This window comes from Vidua chalybeata, chromosome Z (genome assembly GCF_026979565.1).
Source record: "Vidua chalybeata isolate OUT-0048 chromosome Z, bVidCha1 merged haplotype, whole genome shotgun sequence".
Classification (NCBI taxonomy): Eukaryota; Metazoa; Chordata; class Aves; order Passeriformes; family Viduidae; genus Vidua; species Vidua chalybeata.
Window position 1 is genome coordinate 32,809,897 of NC_071570.1, and position 21,386 is coordinate 32,831,282.

General features: G+C 38.1%; 1 protein-coding gene across 2 annotated transcripts; it reads left to right on the forward strand.

The window, feature by feature from the left end:
* The first annotated feature begins 590 nt into the window (after window positions 1–590).
* MIER3 (MIER family member 3) lies at window positions 591–20,973 on the forward strand. 2 transcript variants are annotated; one of them, XM_053931897.1, is made up of 13 exons: window positions 591–694; window positions 1,350–1,374; window positions 3,544–3,689; window positions 5,549–5,683; window positions 7,043–7,163; window positions 9,319–9,404; window positions 9,602–9,674; window positions 11,795–11,946; window positions 12,399–12,480; window positions 14,607–14,701; window positions 16,540–16,667; window positions 16,858–17,003; window positions 17,085–20,973. In XM_053931897.1, exons 1-13 carry the CDS (start codon window positions 686–688, stop codon window positions 17,540–17,542), a joined length of 1,656 nt encoding a protein of 551 aa, XP_053787872.1. In that variant the 5' UTR covers window positions 591–685; the 3' UTR covers window positions 17,543–20,973. The 2 variants fall into 2 exon arrangements, with proteins under 2 accessions (XP_053787872.1, XP_053787873.1); XM_053931898.1 differs by having other exon boundaries at window positions 14,610–14,701.
* Window positions 20,974–21,386: the final 413 nt, after the last annotated feature.

Here is a 21,386-nt window from a genome sequence, read left to right on the forward strand (position 1 = left end):
TCATGGTCCTTGAGTCCATGAACACCCACCCTGTGGCAGGGGTTTGGACCAGGGAATTTCCTAAAGTCCCTTCCAAGTCTGACAATGCTGTGATTCTGTAAAAAGGAGTAGATATAACTTGCATGTAACAGACATGGCACGTTTTAGACAAAAACACTGCAAACTAAATTTTACTTTCTCTGTTTGCCAGAGCAGTCAACGCACACGAGAAAGGCTGAAGGCTTTGGAGCTCTGTTTCAAGTTCCTGACACTTATGGCGTGGGGGTCAGCGTGACGCCAGCTCTCCTGCACACCAGCACCCGGTACCGAGGTGACACGGCCGGGTCCACTCACGCTCGGCGTTCCCGGCCCGGGGTGTCCCAGACAGCTCCGCCCGGCGCTGAGCGCTCCGCCGACTGCTCCAGCAGCCACTCCGCCGGCGGGGCGGGCGCCCTCTCCGGGCGGGGCCGGGCTGGGGCGGGCCGAGCGCCGTCGCCGGCCGGGGCGGCGCCGCCAGAGGAGGGTCCCGGCGGGTCCCCGGCGCTCGCTGCCCCGCCTCCGCCGCCCCGCCCGGCCCGGCCCGGCCCGGCCCGTCCCGGTCCCCTCGCGCCCGCACGGACGGTCCGGCGGGCCCGCGGCCGCCATTGGCTCACGGCGCCATCCGGGCACTCGGCGCGGCGCCGCCGCTCGGCCCCATCGTCCCAATATGGCGGAGGTGAGCGGGCAGAGCGGGCCGGGCGCGGGGCTCGCCCGGCACCCCGCGGGGCCCCGCGCCCGCAGCGCCCCGCGCCGCCCCGGCACCCCCGGGAGGCGCCTCCGCGGCTACTCGGCGGGACCGACGGGGGCGGCGGGGTCGGGGCGGTGGGACCTGCGCGACCAGGCCGCGGGACGGGCGCGGTGCCGGTGCGCGGCCCGCGGGAGGCGGAGGGGCGCCGGGACGGGCCGGCGGTGTCGCCGCTGCGGCGCGGGCCGTGAAGAATGGCCCGAAGGGAGGGAGGAGGAGCAAGCTGCGGGCTGGGAGCGGGGACGAGGCGGCGGCCGGTCCAGTCCGTGACACGTCCCGCCTGGCCGGGGCCGGAGGGAGCGGGAGCGCCGGCCGGGCCTGGCGCGGCCCCGGATTGGGGGCCTTGTGCCAGAGGAGGAGGAGGGCCGGAGGGCGTCAGGCGGGAGCGAGGGAAGGAGGGATGGGCGAGGGTGAGCGGGATGGAGCGGCCAGCAGGGCGGGACGCTGGGGCTGACGCTGGTGGGGAGCGGGGCAAAGCAGGGTGGTGGGGAAACGGGGCAGCTCCGACTGTTGCGTGGATTGAAGGGCCCTGCCTGCTGCCGGGCCGCAGGGAGCCCGCTCTTATCTCGCTCTCTTTTCCCTGCAGGCTTCCTTTGGGAGTTCGAGCCCAGGTTCGTCCTCGCCCACCTTATCGGCACCCGGCCTGTCGCCCGCACGCCGTTCTGTCCTTGCTGCTCCTTCCCAAATTTATCCCCTCGCAGTTTTCCTAAGACTTCGTGTGCACGCTGTTAACCGCCTGCCAGGTTTTTAAGAGGAGATGTGCGCTACGGAATCCTTCACTTAAGCCCAGTTGCAGTTAGAAATTGGCTCCTCGGAACCAAAAATTATATCAAAGTTGTGTAGCACTTTTAAGTCAGCATCTCAGTAAAGCCAGATAGCCTGGAGAGAGACAGCTTCTGTTGTTGCTGATAAATACAGGCTTGTCTAAATTTTTGACTTCTTGGTAATAACAGAAAACGTTTAAACTCATAACAAGTAATTTTTAAGGCTGTAACTGAATGCTCTTAATGTTCTTTGGAATACATTATTTAACCAAGCATCATTAACATCAGCAGGGCTATTCTCAAATACCTGGGGAACATACTTGCTTCTGTGTAAATGCATTCTGCAGTGTTTGTCATCATTTTTAACTATTATGAAATTTGTTGAGCTTGTATTTTTCAGTATAGTTTTGAATATTTTAAATGGTGTTTTGAGCATTCAGAACTATAGGAGAAGTGTGACTTTTTAATGTAAAGTCTGTGGAACAGAACTTCCCCTTGACTTAAATGGAAAATGAGTTAGAAGAGCAATTAGAAGCAATAATCTTGATCACGCCCTTATAAGTGCATGTTAGATTTAGGCACTTGATATTTTCTTAAAACTTGAGCAGGATGTGATGGCCAGCAGCAGGAGGATTAAACACATAATGTCATTATGGGAACTGTAGTATTGTTGTCTGCTATGCTGAAATTTCTGTGAGACCATAATATGAATAGCATGGGAATAAAAAGCATTTTTGACCTGAATGTTTCTCTATAGTATGATATTACAAACTTTGACAGCTTTTCTTAGGCAAGCTGAACAAATTCAATTATCTGCATGTACAGAATGAATACTTAGCATAAATGATGAGAAGTTGCATTCTTTTAAGTTTCAGAAGTGTTGGTATATACAGCTGTCTCAAGGCTGAAAGCAGTGCAAAGAGGAATATTTTATTATTTTTTGAAGAGGGTTGAAAATTTGTAGTTATTTCTTTCAAAACTTTTGAAGAAGTTCCTTGATAGAAATAATTCTTGATAAACATTTTATTTGATGCCTGAAAGCTAAGGATTGCAACAGACCACTAGTATATAAGGGGAAACCAGAAGTGAAAGAGAAATATACTAATCTGTCTTTTTCCTCCAACCTGAAAGCCATAAAGAAGTGAACATTAAAGAGCAAAGCAACCCTGTAATTTGGTGATTCTTGACTATAGAACAGTGACTACTGATGCAGAATATTTTAGTCGTGAAAACTGATTTACTCTAGTGATAATCTTCCACATGACAAAGTGCATTTAAAATAATAGTACTTTTTTGATTACTGAGTATTGTCTTCAGTAATTAAAAAGTGTCTGTTGGACCACAGAGGTATCACACTGTGTTGTTAGTTAATATGATCCATTAGGAGCATTTTGTTATTTTTAGTGTATTTTCCATAGTATCTCTTGAAATTCTGCTGTTTATTTTTCTAGATCTAGTGCTACAAATTAATTTTATTGGAAGATCCATTTGTGAGGCTAAAGCAATTGGAAGCGAGTCTCACTTTATTTTGCTATTAGTAGGATGTGAATTCATAGCCTAAGTTACCTGTTTGCCAGTGAAAAGCAATGCTTGTTACCATATAAATCAGATCAATAAAATCAGAGTCTATAGATGACAGTCTTGCAGCTTCTGATATCTTTTGATGTGTGGGCTTTATATCTTAATGACGATTTCAAGAGTGTTTTGAACATCTTTTATTCAGTAAAATATTAATTCGGGATTGTATTTCCTGAAACGTAGTTTTGCTCGTTTAGGTACTTCTTCCTGCTATTCTGTTTGTAGCAAGAGAGAAAGCAGTCCTTATTACTTAAAAATATGAAGAAGAAAGGTCATCTAAAGCAGCTGAATTTGTCAAGTAGTTATAAATTTGTTACTCCACTGAGATTTGTGATCCTGTTTGTAAGAGAATTAATGCAATTTTTTTGCTGGGATTTAATTTCTTGTGTTGGTATAGGGGAAAAAAAATCTCTCAAATTAATTTTTTTTTTTTGATAGTTGGCTCTTTATCATCTGAGGATCATGACTTTGACCCATCTGCTGAAATGCTTGTACATGATTATGATGATGAGCGAACTCTCGAAGAAGAGGAAATGATGGAAGAAAGCAAAAATTTCAGCTCTGAAATTGAAGATTTAGAAAAGGTAAGAGAAACTCTCTCCCTTGTGAATGTACATATTGTACTTTTGTATCCATATTTGACTTTTCATACACGTGGTAACTTTCCTAGTGAAAAGACCCTTCAACCTGCCCTTCAATTTGTATTGTATAGTGCAGTTTTCTGCAAAAATGCATTTGCAGCTTGTTTGAAAATATGTCAGGTTAAGATGTAGCAGTGCATCATCACAGAAGAGGCTGAACTTAGCTTCTTAAATGTATTGGTCTCATATTTTTTTTTATTTAGTAGCACATTTTCTTTGGTAGAGAAATCACTGACATAGGTTTTAGAGGCCTGTTGTCTAAGGTCACTTGTACGTTGAAACTGTACATTTTGCATACTATTAAAATGACATCTAGCTGTGTTTCATTATGTTGGTCAGGTTTTACTTTTCCAATATGCAGACAAACAATCCTGGTTTAGGCATAACGGGTCACATTGATTTGCTATATAAATGGTATTTCTATGTCTTAGTTTAATCAGTTTAGCATTCAGTGGATGTACAAAGTGATCAGTGTGCTCTTTGGCTTTTCCTAGTCCATTTTACACTTCTTAATAAGAAGATTTTCATATTTACACCTCTTGTTCATCCGTGGCAGTGTAGCATGCATTCTAAATGCCCACCAAATGGTGTACACCCAGAAATTGATGCTATTTGCATTACTGTTTGGAAACCCACTTACACCACTTAGCATAACTGCAGGTTATGCTAAAAAAATGTGGTTTTTAGCATCAGATACAAGGCTGTATTTATGTAGTCCATGTAAAAACAAATTTTCTGCATATGGAGTTCACAGTGTTTGTACTCCTGATTTTTTTTTCTTGCCTTACTGCCTTTACAATTAGGTTTTTGCTGATTATGAGCTTGCTGTTGTAGTAGTGAAGCAGTTTGCCAGGTCTAATGGTTAAAATGGAGTTTTTACTCCACAAAATTCTCTTACTGCTTCTGTAATAGATGAAAGAAGAACTGAGAAACACTCATCTTAAATACTTCATTACTTTAAGTCCTTCTCCTGGAAAGACTTGGACATGAGTTTCTGTTTACCCATTGTGAAAAGTCTTTGCAAGATGAAACCTTGCATGGCTAAAGAAAAAAAGGAATTTGATCAGTGTGTGAGTTAAACAATAAATTTTTAGAGGTATAACTTCTAAAGGTGTAAATATTTGAAAATATTTTTCATACTCTGATGTCTTGAACCAGGTAATGAAAAAAAAATCTTCACTACTTTTATTGTTTTATTAATTGTATTAGGATGCAAGTATGATGATAGTTACTAGAATCACTTGATCAAAAGCTATTGGAAAACACAAATTTAAAATCAAGCCTTTCTCTTGATTTTTGCCTTTTCTTGGCTATCTTTCTCTTGCTACATTCTCAGTGGTTAATATAAAATACATTGTGCAGGAGATGAAAGGAAGGGCTTAGAAATTGCTGTATTGGTTTACTTCTGTGGGGGTTTTCACATGTGCAGCTGTAGCTATGTAGGAATGAAATTTTCAAGGTTTTGTATATTTCTCTTAAAGAAATATTGACAAATCATGTTCTACAGTATCAATCAGATAAGGAGCACATTTTTAATATTTACTCTTTAGTTGCATCCAGTAAAATGTCTTCCCCAACAGCTTGACAGAATTTCACTATATGCCAAGAGAATATTTATGAATTGTTATCACAGTAACTGTTATAGAATCACAATATTTTAAACCTTTGCTCATTCCTGCTTTTAGCTTAGTTTTTCTTTGTTTTTTATTTCTGTTCTTCAAAATATGTCTTATTCTCTTAGGCCTGATCTGTTTACAAGTAATTGGCAATATGTTGAAGTGTTACAAATCTTCTTGCATTAGGAAGGAAACATGCCATTGGAAGATTTACTAGCATTCTATGGCTATGAACCTACGATTCCAGTTATGCCAGGTTCCAGTGTGAACAGCTCTCCAAGTGAACTTGCAGATGAACTTCCAGATATGACTCTAGATAAAGTAAGTCAGAATAATTTTCACCTGAATTGTTGTTTAAAAGCAGAAATCCAGGTGGCTTTAAATTACATGTCATATTGATCTTGATGTTACAAAATACATACCTTTGTTAACTTTGATATATATTGTCACTCTGGGATCTTACCTTTTCAAGGACACTGGGCATCTAGTTCTAATAATGATGCACAGCAACTTTAGTGTCACTATATTAGTACAAAAGAAAACTAAATATGTCAACAGTTCTAAAACACATGCGAAGAACTTTTAAGTAGGGGGTTTGTTAGTTGTTTTGGGTTTTTTTTTAGTTAAGAAGTGGGATTTTTTGATAATATATGCAATGTCCAGAAATATCTCTGACTTCCACCACACATCAAGTACCAAAAAATGTTATGAAAATAACTTGAAAATGTACTCTTGAATGCTTTGGAATTTTATTTTCAAATGCGTATCTTTTAGAAAGGTATCAGCCATGGGGGGTGAGAGATTGTTTTATGTGTTGTGACTATACGTGTTGCATTGCTAATAAAAAACCCTGAAACTTCAGCTTTTGTGGTTTACAAGTTAACTTAAAATTCTGAGATTTTATTCTGATTTTTGGCCACAAAGCATGTGCAGCTTGTAGCTGAGCTTAAAAAGTATGCAAGTAGTAAGTATATGTCTTTTTTTTCCCTGTGAGTATGATGTAATGATAAACTCCACAGAAAGAAGAATATAATGATGGCTCTGCACATCTGATTCTCATTAGGATTCACGATTGTGTTGAGGCTACAAAAATGTAGTTGGCTTATTGTCTAATACAGTTGTTTTCCTTCCAAAATCTCTGTTAGAGGGGTTCAAACATGTCTGCGAGTGGAGGAAGTGTGCACCTTTTCTTTCTTAATATTTTTTCTTTAACCTATGAAAACATCAGAACTATCTTCTCAGCAAAAGTCTACAAAAAACTGGGCTAGGTTTTTTTTTTTTCGGTTGATTGGCTTTTTTTGCCAGAATTTAGGAGGCAGTAGTAGGCTTTTAAAGCTTCAGTATATCTGCCATGCAATGAATAACAGAATGCTAAGTACATGAGGCAGTTTACATTGGTGTTTCTTACTGGAAGCAGTTGGAGGAACATCTGAGATTGATACTTGCAGAAGTTAATTTGTGTGTATTTGTTTTAATAGAAGACAGGGGAACCACTATGTTTGACTCCGAAATGAAAGGTTATATTCTTAGAGTTACTAGTAGCAAACCATGTGGTCTGCTATATTTTCTTACGGGAAGGTAACTCATTTTAATTAATGAGGCTTACAATTGGCTGAATCTAAGTGCTTACCAGTCTATAGTCACTCTGAGGTTTCATTTTTTTTTATTTTAATGATACAGGAGGAAATCGCTAAAGACCTCTTGTCGGGTGACGATGAAGAAACACAGTCCTCTGCTGATGACTTGACACCATCAGTTACTTCACATGAGGCTACTGACTTCTTTCCTCGGCCACTAAGATGTAGGAAACCTAATTTTATAATAGTACTCAAAAAGTTGTAGCATTATATATAGCTTCGTACCTTAAAATAGCAAAATTGAGGAGTACTACTCACTGTACCAGGAGTTGAGAAACAGTGCTTTGCAGGATGTTGTGCAGGATGTTGTACATGAACATTACCTTTGGTTGGCATTACTGAGTACCTAAAAGACTTACATTTGGTTCTCTGCTCAAAGCACAAGTAAAATACATGTCTCTATAAATACAATTACTTCATAGGCAATGGTTAATACTGTATTGAGGAACACTCTTCATGATTTTCAATATGTTAGTGAATTATATGAACATTCTTTTAAATTAGTGTTTCTGTACTAAAATTTTTGCTGCTGCTTTTAAGCCAGTGACTCCTCCGTGCAGCCTGTGGATGTGAACTGGGACGCAGTGTCTTTGTGATTATTTCCCTTCACACATTCAACACTTTTCCATAGGACTTCATGGGGTGAGCCAAAGTAGTTTTATATGGGATGGGTCCTGTAAACCCATGACCACCAAAATTTCACTATCCATGGAGCTGTTATGGGAAAGAACCAGTGGTTCAGTTATCCAACCTGAATGAGATATTCCTCACTGCCTGTTGCATCTCATTTGTTCACTGGTGTCCTAGAGTTAGAGCAGTGTGGAGAACTTATATCACAGTTCTAATTTGGCAAACACCTTAAGGTATTCCATGGGGGATTTAATTTTTGTAGAGGAGGGGGGAATAAAGGGATTGTGCTGCCTCAGTCACCAGCAATCATAGCCATTTGCATGCTGCTGTCTGATAAATGCAGGACATTTGTATTGAAAGAGAGATACAAAAATCTTAAAAATTGTAATGCCCCTTTTTCAGTTAAACTCCAAAACATGCTAGCACTTGGGAACTGTTAATGAATATGACATTTTAAGTGTGGCAGCTTCATAGAGAAATATGTTTAGCCCCTCATCTGTACTGAGGATTAGGAAACAGTCATCTTTGTTCTCAGCTGTCGCGGTTTTCTTTCAAAATGTTACTTGTTAGAACATTAAGCTGGACATTTTAAGATCAAGTGTCCACCATTTCAGGGAAGGAGATGTCAGTTCTCTGTGCTGTTGGCATTTCCATCTTTTTTCTGGTCTTTGTCCATTTCCCAGATTCTAAGATAACATTAAGTTTTAAGATATGCATTATCTAATACATAATACAGTTTCCTTAAGTTTACATTAGTTGGACAAAATAATTGCCTGATTGTCCAAGCATATTGTTCCATTCATTCAGATTAACCCCTTGCTTGCTACTCGTAAAACCGAAAAGAGATAGACTGATGATTTTAGTAATTACTATGGAAGAAGACCCTCAGTCCATTTAGTCTTGGATATTGTCTCTGATATTCATGGTGTTTTAGCTGTGATGAAGCTAAAATTTCAGCCCAATTTATGAGTATGTTTTTTCTGAAGTTGGAGAATACAATATAGGTGGAATTGTGTCACAAATGTAGATTCCCTTTTGCTGGGGATTATACAACTATAAAAATAGAACTGCTTCAGAACCCAGTGCCACATCGTTCCAGATTCTAAAATATGAGTTATTCTATGGAGTAATGTATCTGAATTGTTTGGAGGGCTCTGCTGTATTTCTTCCTACGGGAAAGGAAAAAAAAATCTATAAGAGGAATAAGGAGTCTTTTGCTCTCTTTTACTTACTCCATTTTGTATGTCTCTCTTGTATCTTCATTCTGTGCTAAGGCAGCCTGGTTTAAAGGAATGTTGTGAATGCCCATTAAAACTTCTGTTGAAAGGTTTTAGCAGGTAATAAAGGCATGCCTTCAGCTTTAATTAACCTGAGGCTGCGTCACAGGCTTGGAAGTTTTCTGTTTTTTCTCTATGTATAAGCTTTTACTGAGAAAATCAACCAAAAAAAATGTAATAGATCGTGTCATTTGCAATGATGATAAATGTTTCAGTTCTGCAGTATATAAATACCAGAGTGTTCTGACTTCATTCTGGTTTGGTTTTCGTAGAAATCTGGATCAAAAGACACGCAAAAAGTGTCTCCCTGAATAAAAGCAGGTGCTACTTTAAAAAGTAAATGATATCTTGTAGTTCTGTGCTTGAACAGAAAATTCTTCATAGCTGAAAGCAAACTTCTTTGTTTCTGAAGCAAACACCACATGTGATGGAGATAAGGAATCTGATGGTGAAGATGTAGAGGCAGACAATGGTAATTCATCTGAAGACTTGAGAAAGGTAATAATTATGTTTTTTTAAAGTTTAGAACTTTGCTGTTAAAAAAAGATGTAAAAAGTAAGATTTTTAGTATGTACCTAAAATTGTACCTTCATTCAGGAATTCCATGTCACATGCTAGGTTAATGACGTTTTTTATATTTGCATACACAAAACATTGTTGATCACTTTTTCTCTTCATTTTTATTATATTTTCAGGAAATAATGGTTGGTTCACAGTATCAGGCTGAAATTCCAGCTTACCTTGGCAGATGCAGTGATGATGAAAAGGGTATGTTCTTATAATTGTTTTATTTCTTATTTTATGTTTATACATAGCTCTTGATGGAAAAATGTTATTTAAATTTGTAAGATCAATTCAATTACCTGGCTAAAGTCTCAGAGACCATTAAAATAGTTCTAGAAAATTGAAAACTGTATACTTACATCTCAGAAGTCTGACTCTCCAACTTAGAGAGGACATTCTTATGACAAAATTAGATGCTTAACTCTGAAGTGTCTGCTAATACCAGGTTTCAACTAACTGTAGGAGTTAGGAGTTACTTTTGTTGGAGAACCATAGCTGGTCTGTGAGCAGGTAACTTAGTTTACACTGAAGTTGTTCAAAACAGTCTCTTTCCTCACTTGTTCTTTTTGGCAAGTGAAGCCATGTGAGTTACAAAATCGGTATGGAAAACAAAGCAATAAGCTATTTTAAATTTCCTTGTATAGGTCTTGTTATACTGTGTCTTAAAAATGAGGTGTTTTAAATATGATGTTACTCCAGTGCAAATTTAGGTTAAAAACTGCAGTTGTGCTAGAGTGGAGAAAACCAGCCTTATTTAATAGAGTTTTGTTTATTTAGAAACACAGCAGATATAGCTGTGAAATTAAAAAGGCAAGTAATGCAAAAAAATTTGCTCATGGGTGGAACAGCTGTGAAATTAAGAAATGGGTAGGGTGATGTAATAATAAATAAAGGGCATTCTGTGGGGTTTTTTTTTCTGTAAATTTTTTATATTCTGTAAGTTTCTTTAACATTTAAGGGGGATGTTATTTTAGTGAATTGTATTAAATCTTTTCAACAATGCCACCTGTTCTTTTGATGAAAAGTCCTTTGCAAGAGAGAAGAAGAATATTTGGTAGGGATGGAGCTGGAAGTGTTAGGAAGTGAATATCTTTGTGTTGCTTAAGATACAGGAAAGCCTCCAATTTTTTTAAATTCAAGCATGGTGCTAATGGGTTGCAAGAAGTGGAGAAGGAAGGACTGGATTTATGTGGGTAGTTCTTTTACTATTTCCAAATCTTGACTTATCCTTAGCCAAGAACTAAGGAAGTTCTTATAACCAGAGGATGACCAAAGAGGGAATCTGACGATTTTCTCTTAATTAACTGGTAGTAGAGAGAGCCAGTGAAAGTGTTGTCTGATAGCATGGCCAAGAGCAAAGGGGTAGCTGCCAGATCAGAGAGCTCAAGGAACATCTTTTGAAGTTATTAGTAATGGACTCCAGTAAAAAGCACTGTGATGTCTTGGTTGATAAAGAAGACTGATGAGGAGTATCACCAGCACTCTGGAAGGCTGGGCTTCGTAGTAGGGCTGGAGAGTTCTATGAAAGCCTTTTCTGCACACCTGGAAGAACTAGAGATGGCAAATAGGGGCTTACGTTTGTGCTATGTAGTCCAGCTACCAGAATTAAGCAGTTCTGCACTCCTGTAAACTTTACACTGGGAACATGTCTGACTGAAAGCTTATCTGTGTTGATAAGCCATTAAAAAACTCTCAAAGGTGTCATTTTATTCTTCATCTTAGCCTAATGTTGTTTCCTGCATTTTTAGGGGAGCTTTGAGCATCTCCATCTTTTCTGCTGTAACAGCCATTAGGATTATGTATTAATTAATTTGAATTAAGTAACTCAAATTCTATATTGCCAAGAGAGTACATGAAACATGGTGTGCAATGGTAATCACATCTGTTGATCAGAGTGAAGGATTTATAGTTTAATCTAGTATTGAAACATATGCACAGACTGACAAAGGTTCAGGTCAGCTCTTGTGTGTTGTATTGTCCTTGAAGTAAGCTGAGAATTGCAGATGTCATTTCAATGTACTGTGGAGGACTGTACATCCTAATCACTGAAAGCATTCAACATACCAAGTTCTTAACAGCATTCAGTTGCTACTGAATGAAAAAACAAAGCATGATATTGCCATATAGATTGCCATTTTGTTACATAATTTTTTGGCAAATTTTTGTGGAAAATTACTAAATAGCCAAAGTGATCTGCTGTTTAAAAGTGGTATGGCTTGATTTGATTACTTCTGTGTTCCTGTTCTTCGTATTTGTGAAATAGCTTTTAGTGTTACAGCCTTAAAAATGTTATACATGGCATGAATGGATTTCTGTTTTATCAGCTTATGAAAATGAAGACCATTTACTTTGGAAACCTGATGTGATCTCAGAAAGTAAAGTTAAAGAATACCTTTTTGAAACCTCCTTAAGAACAGGAAATGAAAAAATGATTGGCAGAATTCCTGAAGGACTACATACACGGGACAATGAACAAGTAGGTTTTATATCCTGTTCCATTTTGTGACACAACACTCTGTAATTAACACGTGGTCTCTTTCTGCTTTGTATTATAAAGGCACTACTACTCAATGTTGGATATTATGGGGTCAAGACGTTACTTAAAATTTTTAAGTACATGCTTAAAAATCTTGAGTGTTTGAATGTGGGCAGCCTTGTGATCTGTGATGTTTCTGATGGTCATACTGTTGACAAATTTAGCCTTTTTAATAATTGCATATAGTGTTTTACATTTTTTTAGGTAAATCTTGCCTCAGCTTTTGGGCGGTTTTGGTTTTGGCTCTTATTTTTAAATTTTCATCATATGTAAAAATAAATCCTCTATTTTTTTTTTACACTACATATGTTCACTGGAAGATTAGTTTTGAAGGTCTAGATTGGATATTAGAAAACTTTGACTTTTTCTAAAGACTTTTTTTTATTTTGTAGGCACTGTATGAACTTCTTAAAAGTAGCCATAACGTTAAAGAAGCAATTGAGAGATACTGCTCAAATGGAAAGGCATCTCAGGGTAAGAGAATCCCTGTTTTTCAGGAAAGCGTGGTTTAAAAAAAAATAGTTGTGTGGAAAATCCTTGAGTAGGAATCACATTATCAAGCACATCCCTGTCATAATGATTTTAGCACAAATTAGGTATAATCTGACAGTTGGCCAATTGAAGGTTCTGCTATAGAGGTTTACAGTTTGTAGAAAGGTTGAGGGTTTGAGTTTGATTTTCCCTTCTTTCATCCACAGTTGTTGTAACAATGAAACAGATTGAGGAGAAGGGTGGGGAGAGACGTGATTCTGCTGCTGTAAAGCAGTTCTCACCCACTATTTAGTATCACTTTGAGATAGTGATTGATTACAGTCTGATAACATTTGTACCAAAATCAGGAAAATATAGGTGGGTACATAAATAAGCCCCTACCCTGTGCTAACATTTTTGCTATGCCAGCCCTAAACGGGCTCTATTGTATAGTTCCATAGGGCATGGAGAGCTTTCCTTGAGTCTGTCATTTAACAAAGATGAGATTTTGTCTTTGATTTTTGTATATATATTGTGTGAAGTGGACTGGGTTATGAGCTCTGCTATAAGTTGAAGGGATCTTGAAGGTCTTTTCCAACCTTAATGATTCTATGACTCTGTAATGCTGTCAGTGTCTCTCTCTTCAAGTAGCCATTATACTGTGATCTACTCTACCCACTGAAGCTCACTACTGTTCTCAGTATGGAAATCAAAAATACACCACTCCAAGGCGAGTTTCTTAGCAGTGAGACTTTACATGGGGGTATTTTCTCCTCTTCAAAGGCTGAGAACTCTGTAGTAAGGAATGCAAAATTGATGGGGTTAAGAAAGAAAAAAACAGCTCTGCAGTGGAGTGATTATCACTTTTCATCTGGGAGCAGAAAGGTCTAGTTTTCAGTGTCTGCTTCCAGAGATACTTGGAAATGTGTGAATGCGTTTTCCCCCACTGGCTTTAAATTTTAGTTGAGTGAAAACTTTTTGGATCACCATTATGAATGTAAGATATCTGAAAAAATCTCTCCTTTTATATATACCTACAAAGCTACAATCAAGATAGGAAATTAACAAGAGTCTTGAATTATTATTGTTGTTGTTTGTCAAACCAAAATCAATTTTAGAAAATGTAGGCTTAATTATTAAAAAAAAAAGTAGAAAATAAATTTGCAGTTTCTCCTTAAGAGATCTGAAGGGGTTAGAAGAGATCTGTGGCCCTTTAGGACCAGGTAGTTATTTGGTTTTTTTTCTGGATTCCCCGATATCCCTTATTTTTCAAAAGCCTGGATCATGTTAACTGTAGTCCCAGTCAGTTTGTCCTGTAAAGCTTTTTGACCTAGGCTTAGTGCTGAGGCCCTCCTCCATGGTGCATTATGCCTTTTCCAGGAGTGCACTACCTCATCAGGGAGTTTATGATATCAGGCAAGGTGTTGTATGTTCTGGGCAGTCTGTCTCATGCTGCATCCCTTTGGCTGTCAGTGTCAGTTTGGAATTGCCCTCCTGATGACAGTTCATCCCCACCCTGTGTCTCATCTGTGATTTACAGTGCCATGCATTAAGGCTGGCATCCAGGCTGGTAGTTAGCTTCTGGGTAAGACATGGCCTAGACTGCTGAGTGCCTGGGAGGGTATGGGCCCAGCACTGTTCCTGTGGTTTGCACGGCAGGGCTGAGCTCTGTCAGGCCTTCGTGTCTGTGATGCTCACTCAGTCAAAACAGGGCCATCTGTCAAAACAGGATTTTCCTTGCTCTTTTTTCCAACAACCACTTTTCCTTGTGACCTGTGTAACAAGAATATTGAGAAAAATTACCACACTTATCACCTCTGTGATGCTTATCAAATACTTATTTTTTGATGACAAATATATTAAGAACAATAAACCTTTGCAATATCCTTTGCCTTCAAAGATAAAAGATTTCTGAAATCAAACTCTTCTGGATCATTTTTTGTAAAAAAGAACATTAAATTTCAGGTAGGATAGTTTCTCAGTAGGAGAAATAAAATAGATCTAAATAACTGAATTACTTTTTTTTAGAATGCATTTGGATATTCATCCATTAGGAACAAAATTTTTATTCTTTGTAAAAGGTTAATGAGTGAAATCAAGTTTCTCATGCTACTTTTATAATTATCTAGAAGAGATGACAGCATGGACAGAAGAAGAATGCAGAAGCTTTGAAAATGCACTTCTGATGTATGGAAAAGACTTTCATCTCATACAGAAAAACAAGGTTAGTATTCTACAGTTAAATGGAAGAGTTGGTAAATTGTATGATACTATGCGAAGGCAATATGTTTGTCAGCAGCCATACAGAAGAGGGAAGTAAGAACTATATTAAAATAAATTTGGCATTTTGGAACCAATTTTTCCTTTCTTTGCACTAATATTTCCAAGTGTCATTGGAAGTACTAAGCATTGTGAGATGAGTTAATATATTATCTCTTAAATCAACTTAAATTGACATTACTTCTATTCATGCATGTGCATTACAATTCAATTTAAATTCATGCCTTTCCTAGAAGTGAACAGTATTTCTATACCATGGCTATAGGAGGGGAGAATGCATCTTTGCCTAATTTATTCTGTCACCAGGAAGGTGCAAGTTTACAGAATCAGGCTGAGTTCTGTGTTTTCATAAGGTATACTCATCCATAATACTCTCTTTTCTGAGCCAAAAATGAGTTCTAATCTTGGTCTGGATTGCTTCTGATTGACTTCTCTGTGCCTGACGAATAGGCAGGCCTTTTTGTTACTTTTATCAAAAACCAGTAGTTAACAAATGAATGTTTCCAAATTTCTTGTATACCTCCTTTATACTTTTGATACTATATTAAAGGTTTTTTTCCTTAGGAGTCTGGTGTTTTTATTGTATTTCAGGTGAACTTTGTAGGGTTGTGGTTGCTGTTCAACAACAGTCTGCTGGTCTTGACCAATACCTGCCCAATACCATCCTAAATAATTTGGATAGTTCAGATTTTAAATGGACTTCAACAATAAACATTAACACATCAGAGATTCAAAATATATTTTCCAACATGGAACAAAACATGTGTTGATGTGTCTGTCACTACGGACCAGAATTTGTCTAAGAAAGTCTACTGGGTTTTTTCCCAGGCAAAAGGCAAGAAAGTTTAGGGAAAGTTCTGGGATCCAGCATAAGGTGATGTCACTTTTATATAGCAGGTATCAGCTAGACAAGGTTTAGTGTGCGGAGGAGCTTAACTAGATGTGTTCCCTTGTCACTGCAGTGCACAGCTTTGTTAACTGGGACTTCATGCATTAGCATATGGACATCTGTTAATTTCCTCCCCTTCCTGGTATGTCTGTACCTAAACTCGCAAGGTTAGGCTACTGCCCCAAGGCATTTTGCATTCACCACCGATGTTTCTGTATGTTTGAAAACACTCAAATGTATTTTACTGCCAGACTGTATTGGATAGAGTTGTAAAACTGGAACTGTGGGTGATGTGATCATGATGTGAAATGTTTCTGTATCAAAAAGTACATAAAAGTGGAAGTAATGACTTTTTCTCCAAGAATCTGATTTCACATAGCACTTCAATTTTAGGGAAAGAGACAAACAATTAGTGGTAGATCAAAATAAGTCTTTTTGGTCCTTACTACCTTCTCAACAAGACTACAGTTTTATTTTGTTTAAGCATTTATTGCTGCTCCAATTTGACAACTCTGTTGCCAAAGCCTCCGCAATTCTGGACTTTCCCCAAAGGAATACATACCCAGAGTCTTCAGTACTTCATTCTTCTTAGATCACTCATTTGCTCAGCTTTTTCCATCGTAAGAAAAGTTATATCTGACCGTTTTAAAAATGTTTATATATATGTGTCTCAGTACTTCAGATGTAGAGAGAGTTTAAACCTAGTTTAAAAAAAAATCCAATAATGCAATGAGTAGAACAAATGTGGTACTTAAACTATAGGTCAGTTTGAAGTCTACAAAGATTTGTTCCAGAACAATAAAAACTAACAATATTGCAGGAGTGGGAATTGGGAAGATGACAAAACCTAAGTCTTTGCATTAATCTTGTCAATTCTTTTTGTTGCCCTTTAGGTAAGAACCAGAACAGTTGCTGAGTGTGTGGCTTTCTACTATATGTGGAAGAAGTCGGAACGTTATGATTACTTTGCTCAGCAAACAAGATTTGGAAAGAAGAAATACAACCATCATCCAGGAGTTACGTAAGTAAAAAAATGTTCTTGGAATGTGTTTCTGTTGTAAATCGTAAATGCAGAAGATTTCCCCCCCACCCCACTTCTGTCATTGCAATGTAAAGCTTCAGTGGCTATGGCAACTGAAATTAAATCTATCATAAGTTATAGGTCTTGTTTTCTAGTTATATAATACATTATGGATGCAATATTCTTTTAGGGACTACATGGATCGTTTGGTAGATGAAGCAGAATCCCTTGGAGGAGCAGTGCATTCTTCAGCCTTAACATCTAATAGTCGAACAGAAACCATTCCTGATCAACAGCTAAGCATTCTTAACACTATCACTGCCAATGAGTTGACAGGTAAATCAAGAAAAAAAAAAACCTTTGTTGGAAGTACGCAAACAACTATTTCATTTGCATTTGTGTTCATCTGTTTTCCAGCACTGACAAACAGTGTAGCTACAGTCTGCCACACTTCAGATGTGAACTGCCTGGATGACGCTTTTCCTCCCATGGATAGCTTACCCCGAGCACCAGTTAATCATGTGCCTGTTGGAACAGAAGAATTGCTTAACTTGCCTAGCAATGGTGAAAGTGATTGTTTTAATTTATTTGAGACTGGCTTTTATCATTCAGAGCTAAACCAAATGAACATGTGCAGTGAGGAGGCAGAAAGACCTGCAAAAAGATTGAAAATGGGGATTGCTGTCCCAGAATCTTTCATGAATGATGTCTCTGTAAATAACCTTGGTGTGGACTTTGAGAACCACACACACCACATTACCAGTGCCAAAATGGCTGTTTCAGTGGCTGACTTCAGCAGTCTATCTGCAAATGAGACAAATGGTTTTATCAATGCCCACACTCTCCACCAACATGCTGCCCTTCATTCAGAATGACTGTGGAAAACTAAACAAATACAAATGGGTACTTTATGCAGTAGTAGTAAACTTGATGGGAACTATCAGGTTTGCTTAGTCTTTCACTGGAAGTTTGAACTTTATGACATCAGTGATGTCTTTGTATGTATAGAACTATATCTTGATTTATCAAGAGTAATTTCTTTTTTCAGTCCATAAATGTGGAAATGTCATAGGATATGTGGCAGAGTTTGGGACTAAGAGAACTCTGTGATGCAGCTTTAAGCTCTGCTTCAGTTTTTTTTTTCCTAAAGCCTGTAGACGGAGGCCACTGTTTCAAAACCAGCACAGAAGTTCTGAACGGATTGGAGTGGCTTTTTTAGTGTAAGTTACTTTTGCCGTAATGGATGCAGTGGAATAACAATGTTTACAGGTTTACCGATCCTGATCCCTGCTCAATGTAGCATTTTTCCCCCCCTTATAAAGGCAGGGATGGGTTTGTTTATTTTAAACTGCACAAACATACAAGGATGTTTTTTAAATGGAACCTTCTCTCATGTGATACTAAACTAAAGCACTTCAGTTTACAAAGCAGCAAATTCATGTATGTGGAAGCTAGCACAAGGGACTTAAGATGAGTAAAGTGAAGATCTACACTTGAATGCTGTTGCAAAATTAAAGGTCATGGCTACCTTACACAGAAGTAATCATGCTGCCATAGACATCTGTGTACTTCAAACTTACTGGCTCATACAGATGAGTTTTAGGCTATATTGTATTTGGAAGGGGTTTGTCCACAACTTTGAAGAGTGATGCAATCGTGTACCTTAACTTTCCTAAGGCAGCTGATGTTAAAAGCTACAGTCTGAACAGCTTAGGATTTACCACTAAACAGTCTACATTTGGAAGACATCTTAATTTGTTTGGAGCACTGCAGTTCTAAGTGTTACTAAGTTTTGAGGGACTATCTAGTTTATATAGTAATAGTATAACCTTGAAGTACACACTTGAAAGTTTTTATTTAGCATGGATTGCATTTATTTGTTTTGGCAAGTCATTGGATTCAAAATGGCACTGCACTTCTTTGGTCAAATAGGAATGGATGAGTAAAAATGCATCCCATAAAAGCAACTATTTAACTTCATTACATTTTTTTTATTTTGAACCTTGAGTGCAATTTAGCCATTCAGGACGTTTGTCTTGCAAATGTTTGCTCCAATTACTGCAGGAACCAAGCATAGTATTGGCTTGTAACATATTGTAGCATACAACTTGCAGGGTGTTCTAATGAAAGCCTGAACCTCCCTTCAGTAGGATTACTCCTGTCCCTCCATACTTTTTCTTTGCACTGTTTGTATTACAAGTTTAATTGCCACTAATTTGTTTTCATTGTTCAAGCAATTAAGTTTGCATTGTTGATATTTTCAATAGTTGCTTCAAGGTTGTGCTGAGTAATTAGAAAGTAGTGACTTTAATATTTGAAAGGGAAAAGGGTATTTATTACGCATACTGTGAACTGCATTGATATCCCAAGTTTCAGATGCAGCATATGGAGTTTTCTTTACAGCATTATAATGAAGATTGCTTTGAAGTGTTTATGCAATAGCACATTTATCATATTAAAAACAAATTAGTTTAGCACAGTGGACAAAAGTAGATACAATTTTGTAATCAGTTCTTAACTTAAACATCTGAAATACTTAACTTTATTAAGTACACAGTAAATAACGGGTAGCCTTGGCCCTGTGTTGTACTCTTGACATTTTTAGCCAAGTTCTCAGCTTCTTACTGCTGTGTTTTGTGCTGAACTTTGTACCTTGTTTCCTTTGTTTATGAATCAACCCATTTTAAGTAATTTTGTAGAATTCTGGCCATAATCTTCCATTGTTATACATTCAAGTTTATCTATGGGTTTACAGTGAGTGGCTGGTCTGTATAAAAATCATGCAGATGACTGAATGCTTATACCAGTTGCACTTAAATGAACATGCCCATTTTCATTAGTTGATGCAGTAATATACTCAGTTTATCTATGCATTGCTGGGCTCTTAAAGTAGGCAGAGACTTGTCTAAGGTTTGGGTTGTCAGCAAGTTGAATGGACACTTTAGTTATTTAATAAAGACTTTGACCAAAATTCAGAAAATGATATGAGAGAAAAATGATTTCTGGGTAGTTTAATATAAATGCTGATCTTATTTAGCCTGTTGGCTAGCTGGCTGGTATTGTTTACTTTTAATTCCTTGTTAAAATGAGGCAATAATTTGCAAGATTTCGTAAATATGTAAATTCTTCATATCTTTTTAGATATCTCTTTCAATATTTTCTGACTACTTCTGTGTATAGTAACATTTTTGTGCATGCTTAATGTGACATCCATAGATTTGTACCACTATGACTTTATCCATGTAAAATAGCTATTTATTGAACTTTACTTTTAAAAGCTGGACTTACTTTTTTTCTCTCAGTTTAAAACATTTAAATGGAGAACTTGTTACTGTTTATTAAAAGAATTGTGTTTTGAAAGTCAGCATGGAGTTAACCGAATTGCAACCATGTGAAGAAATTACAATGCCTTGGCTGTTACACAGTGAAGCACAGTTCTTGTAACAAACTGTGATGAGTTCTTTGTCCTTTGCCACGTGTTTTCTTCATACAAACAAACCAAAAAATCCATAATGGGCGATTGCAGTGTTGGTAAATGTATCCTTTTTATGTACAGGGAATCTGAAGAGGGTAGCAGATTAATGTAGAAGTGTAACTGGTGCTGTGATTATAGCAATACCACAGTTGGTCACACGTCATCTTCCCATGCTAGGTTCTTGAGTGTTTAGTCTTCCTCTTGTAATGGTCAAATTGCTGAATTTACTTGAAGGATGTACAATACTGTTTGAAGAATACGAAATTGTGTACAATTAGGTCAATGAATTGTGCAATTAAAACTGAGAGTCGAAAATATAGGAAAACTTCCGTTCAAGTAGGATACAGTGATACTACTTAATTTAACCAAAGTCTCTATTGAGTATTTCAACTTTGAATGTAAACTAATGGATAAACTGACCAACAGGGACGCCATTTGCCCAGCATTACAAGCACATCGTCTACAGACACGGAAATGAAATACAGTTATTTGTAAGATAATGACAAGGTTACTATTTTTATTATTCCTATTTTTCATTGAAAGAAGGAGGAAGATGCTATCAATTGTACAATAAAATAGGAATGGTTATAGTCTTCCTAATAAAACATAGATAGCAGTTATTCTCAGTTTAAAATAACTACCCTGTGCATAACAACAAATCAAGTGACAATCGGAACATGTTTTAGTATCAGATGTTCAAGAGGAAGTCGCTGTTGTTGCATTGGTTTTAATATTTGTACATAAACACTGATTTTTTTTGAGCATTATTTTGTATTTGTTGTACTTTAATACCTGGTGTACAGTTCCAGAAATAAATGTCTGGAAACCTTTCTTTATTTGTAAAGCTCTCCATGCATCTGCACTGTGTTTGCTACTTCATTTCCAGGGATATTTAGCAGTAACTCTGAATGCACTTTTAGGAACTCTGTACATGCTGCCATCTATGTAGAGATACACAGAGGAGTGAAAAATACAGCATGCAGTGATATGCAGGTAGCTAATGAGTTGTGGTTTCCATCAGACTTTTGAAACATGGCTAAAGTATAGCAAATCTCAGGTGGGACTTAGTTGTAGCTTCAAGGTAACGCACTGCAGCAGTGTCACCCAGTGTTTGGACTACACCTGTGCTGTATGGAACACATACCTGTTTTCTGGGGAAAGAAAACTCACCCAAACTCGTAAATTCACATCAAGCTAGATTACAGCTGTGAATACAAAAATTTTACTTGGCTTAGGCCTTAATG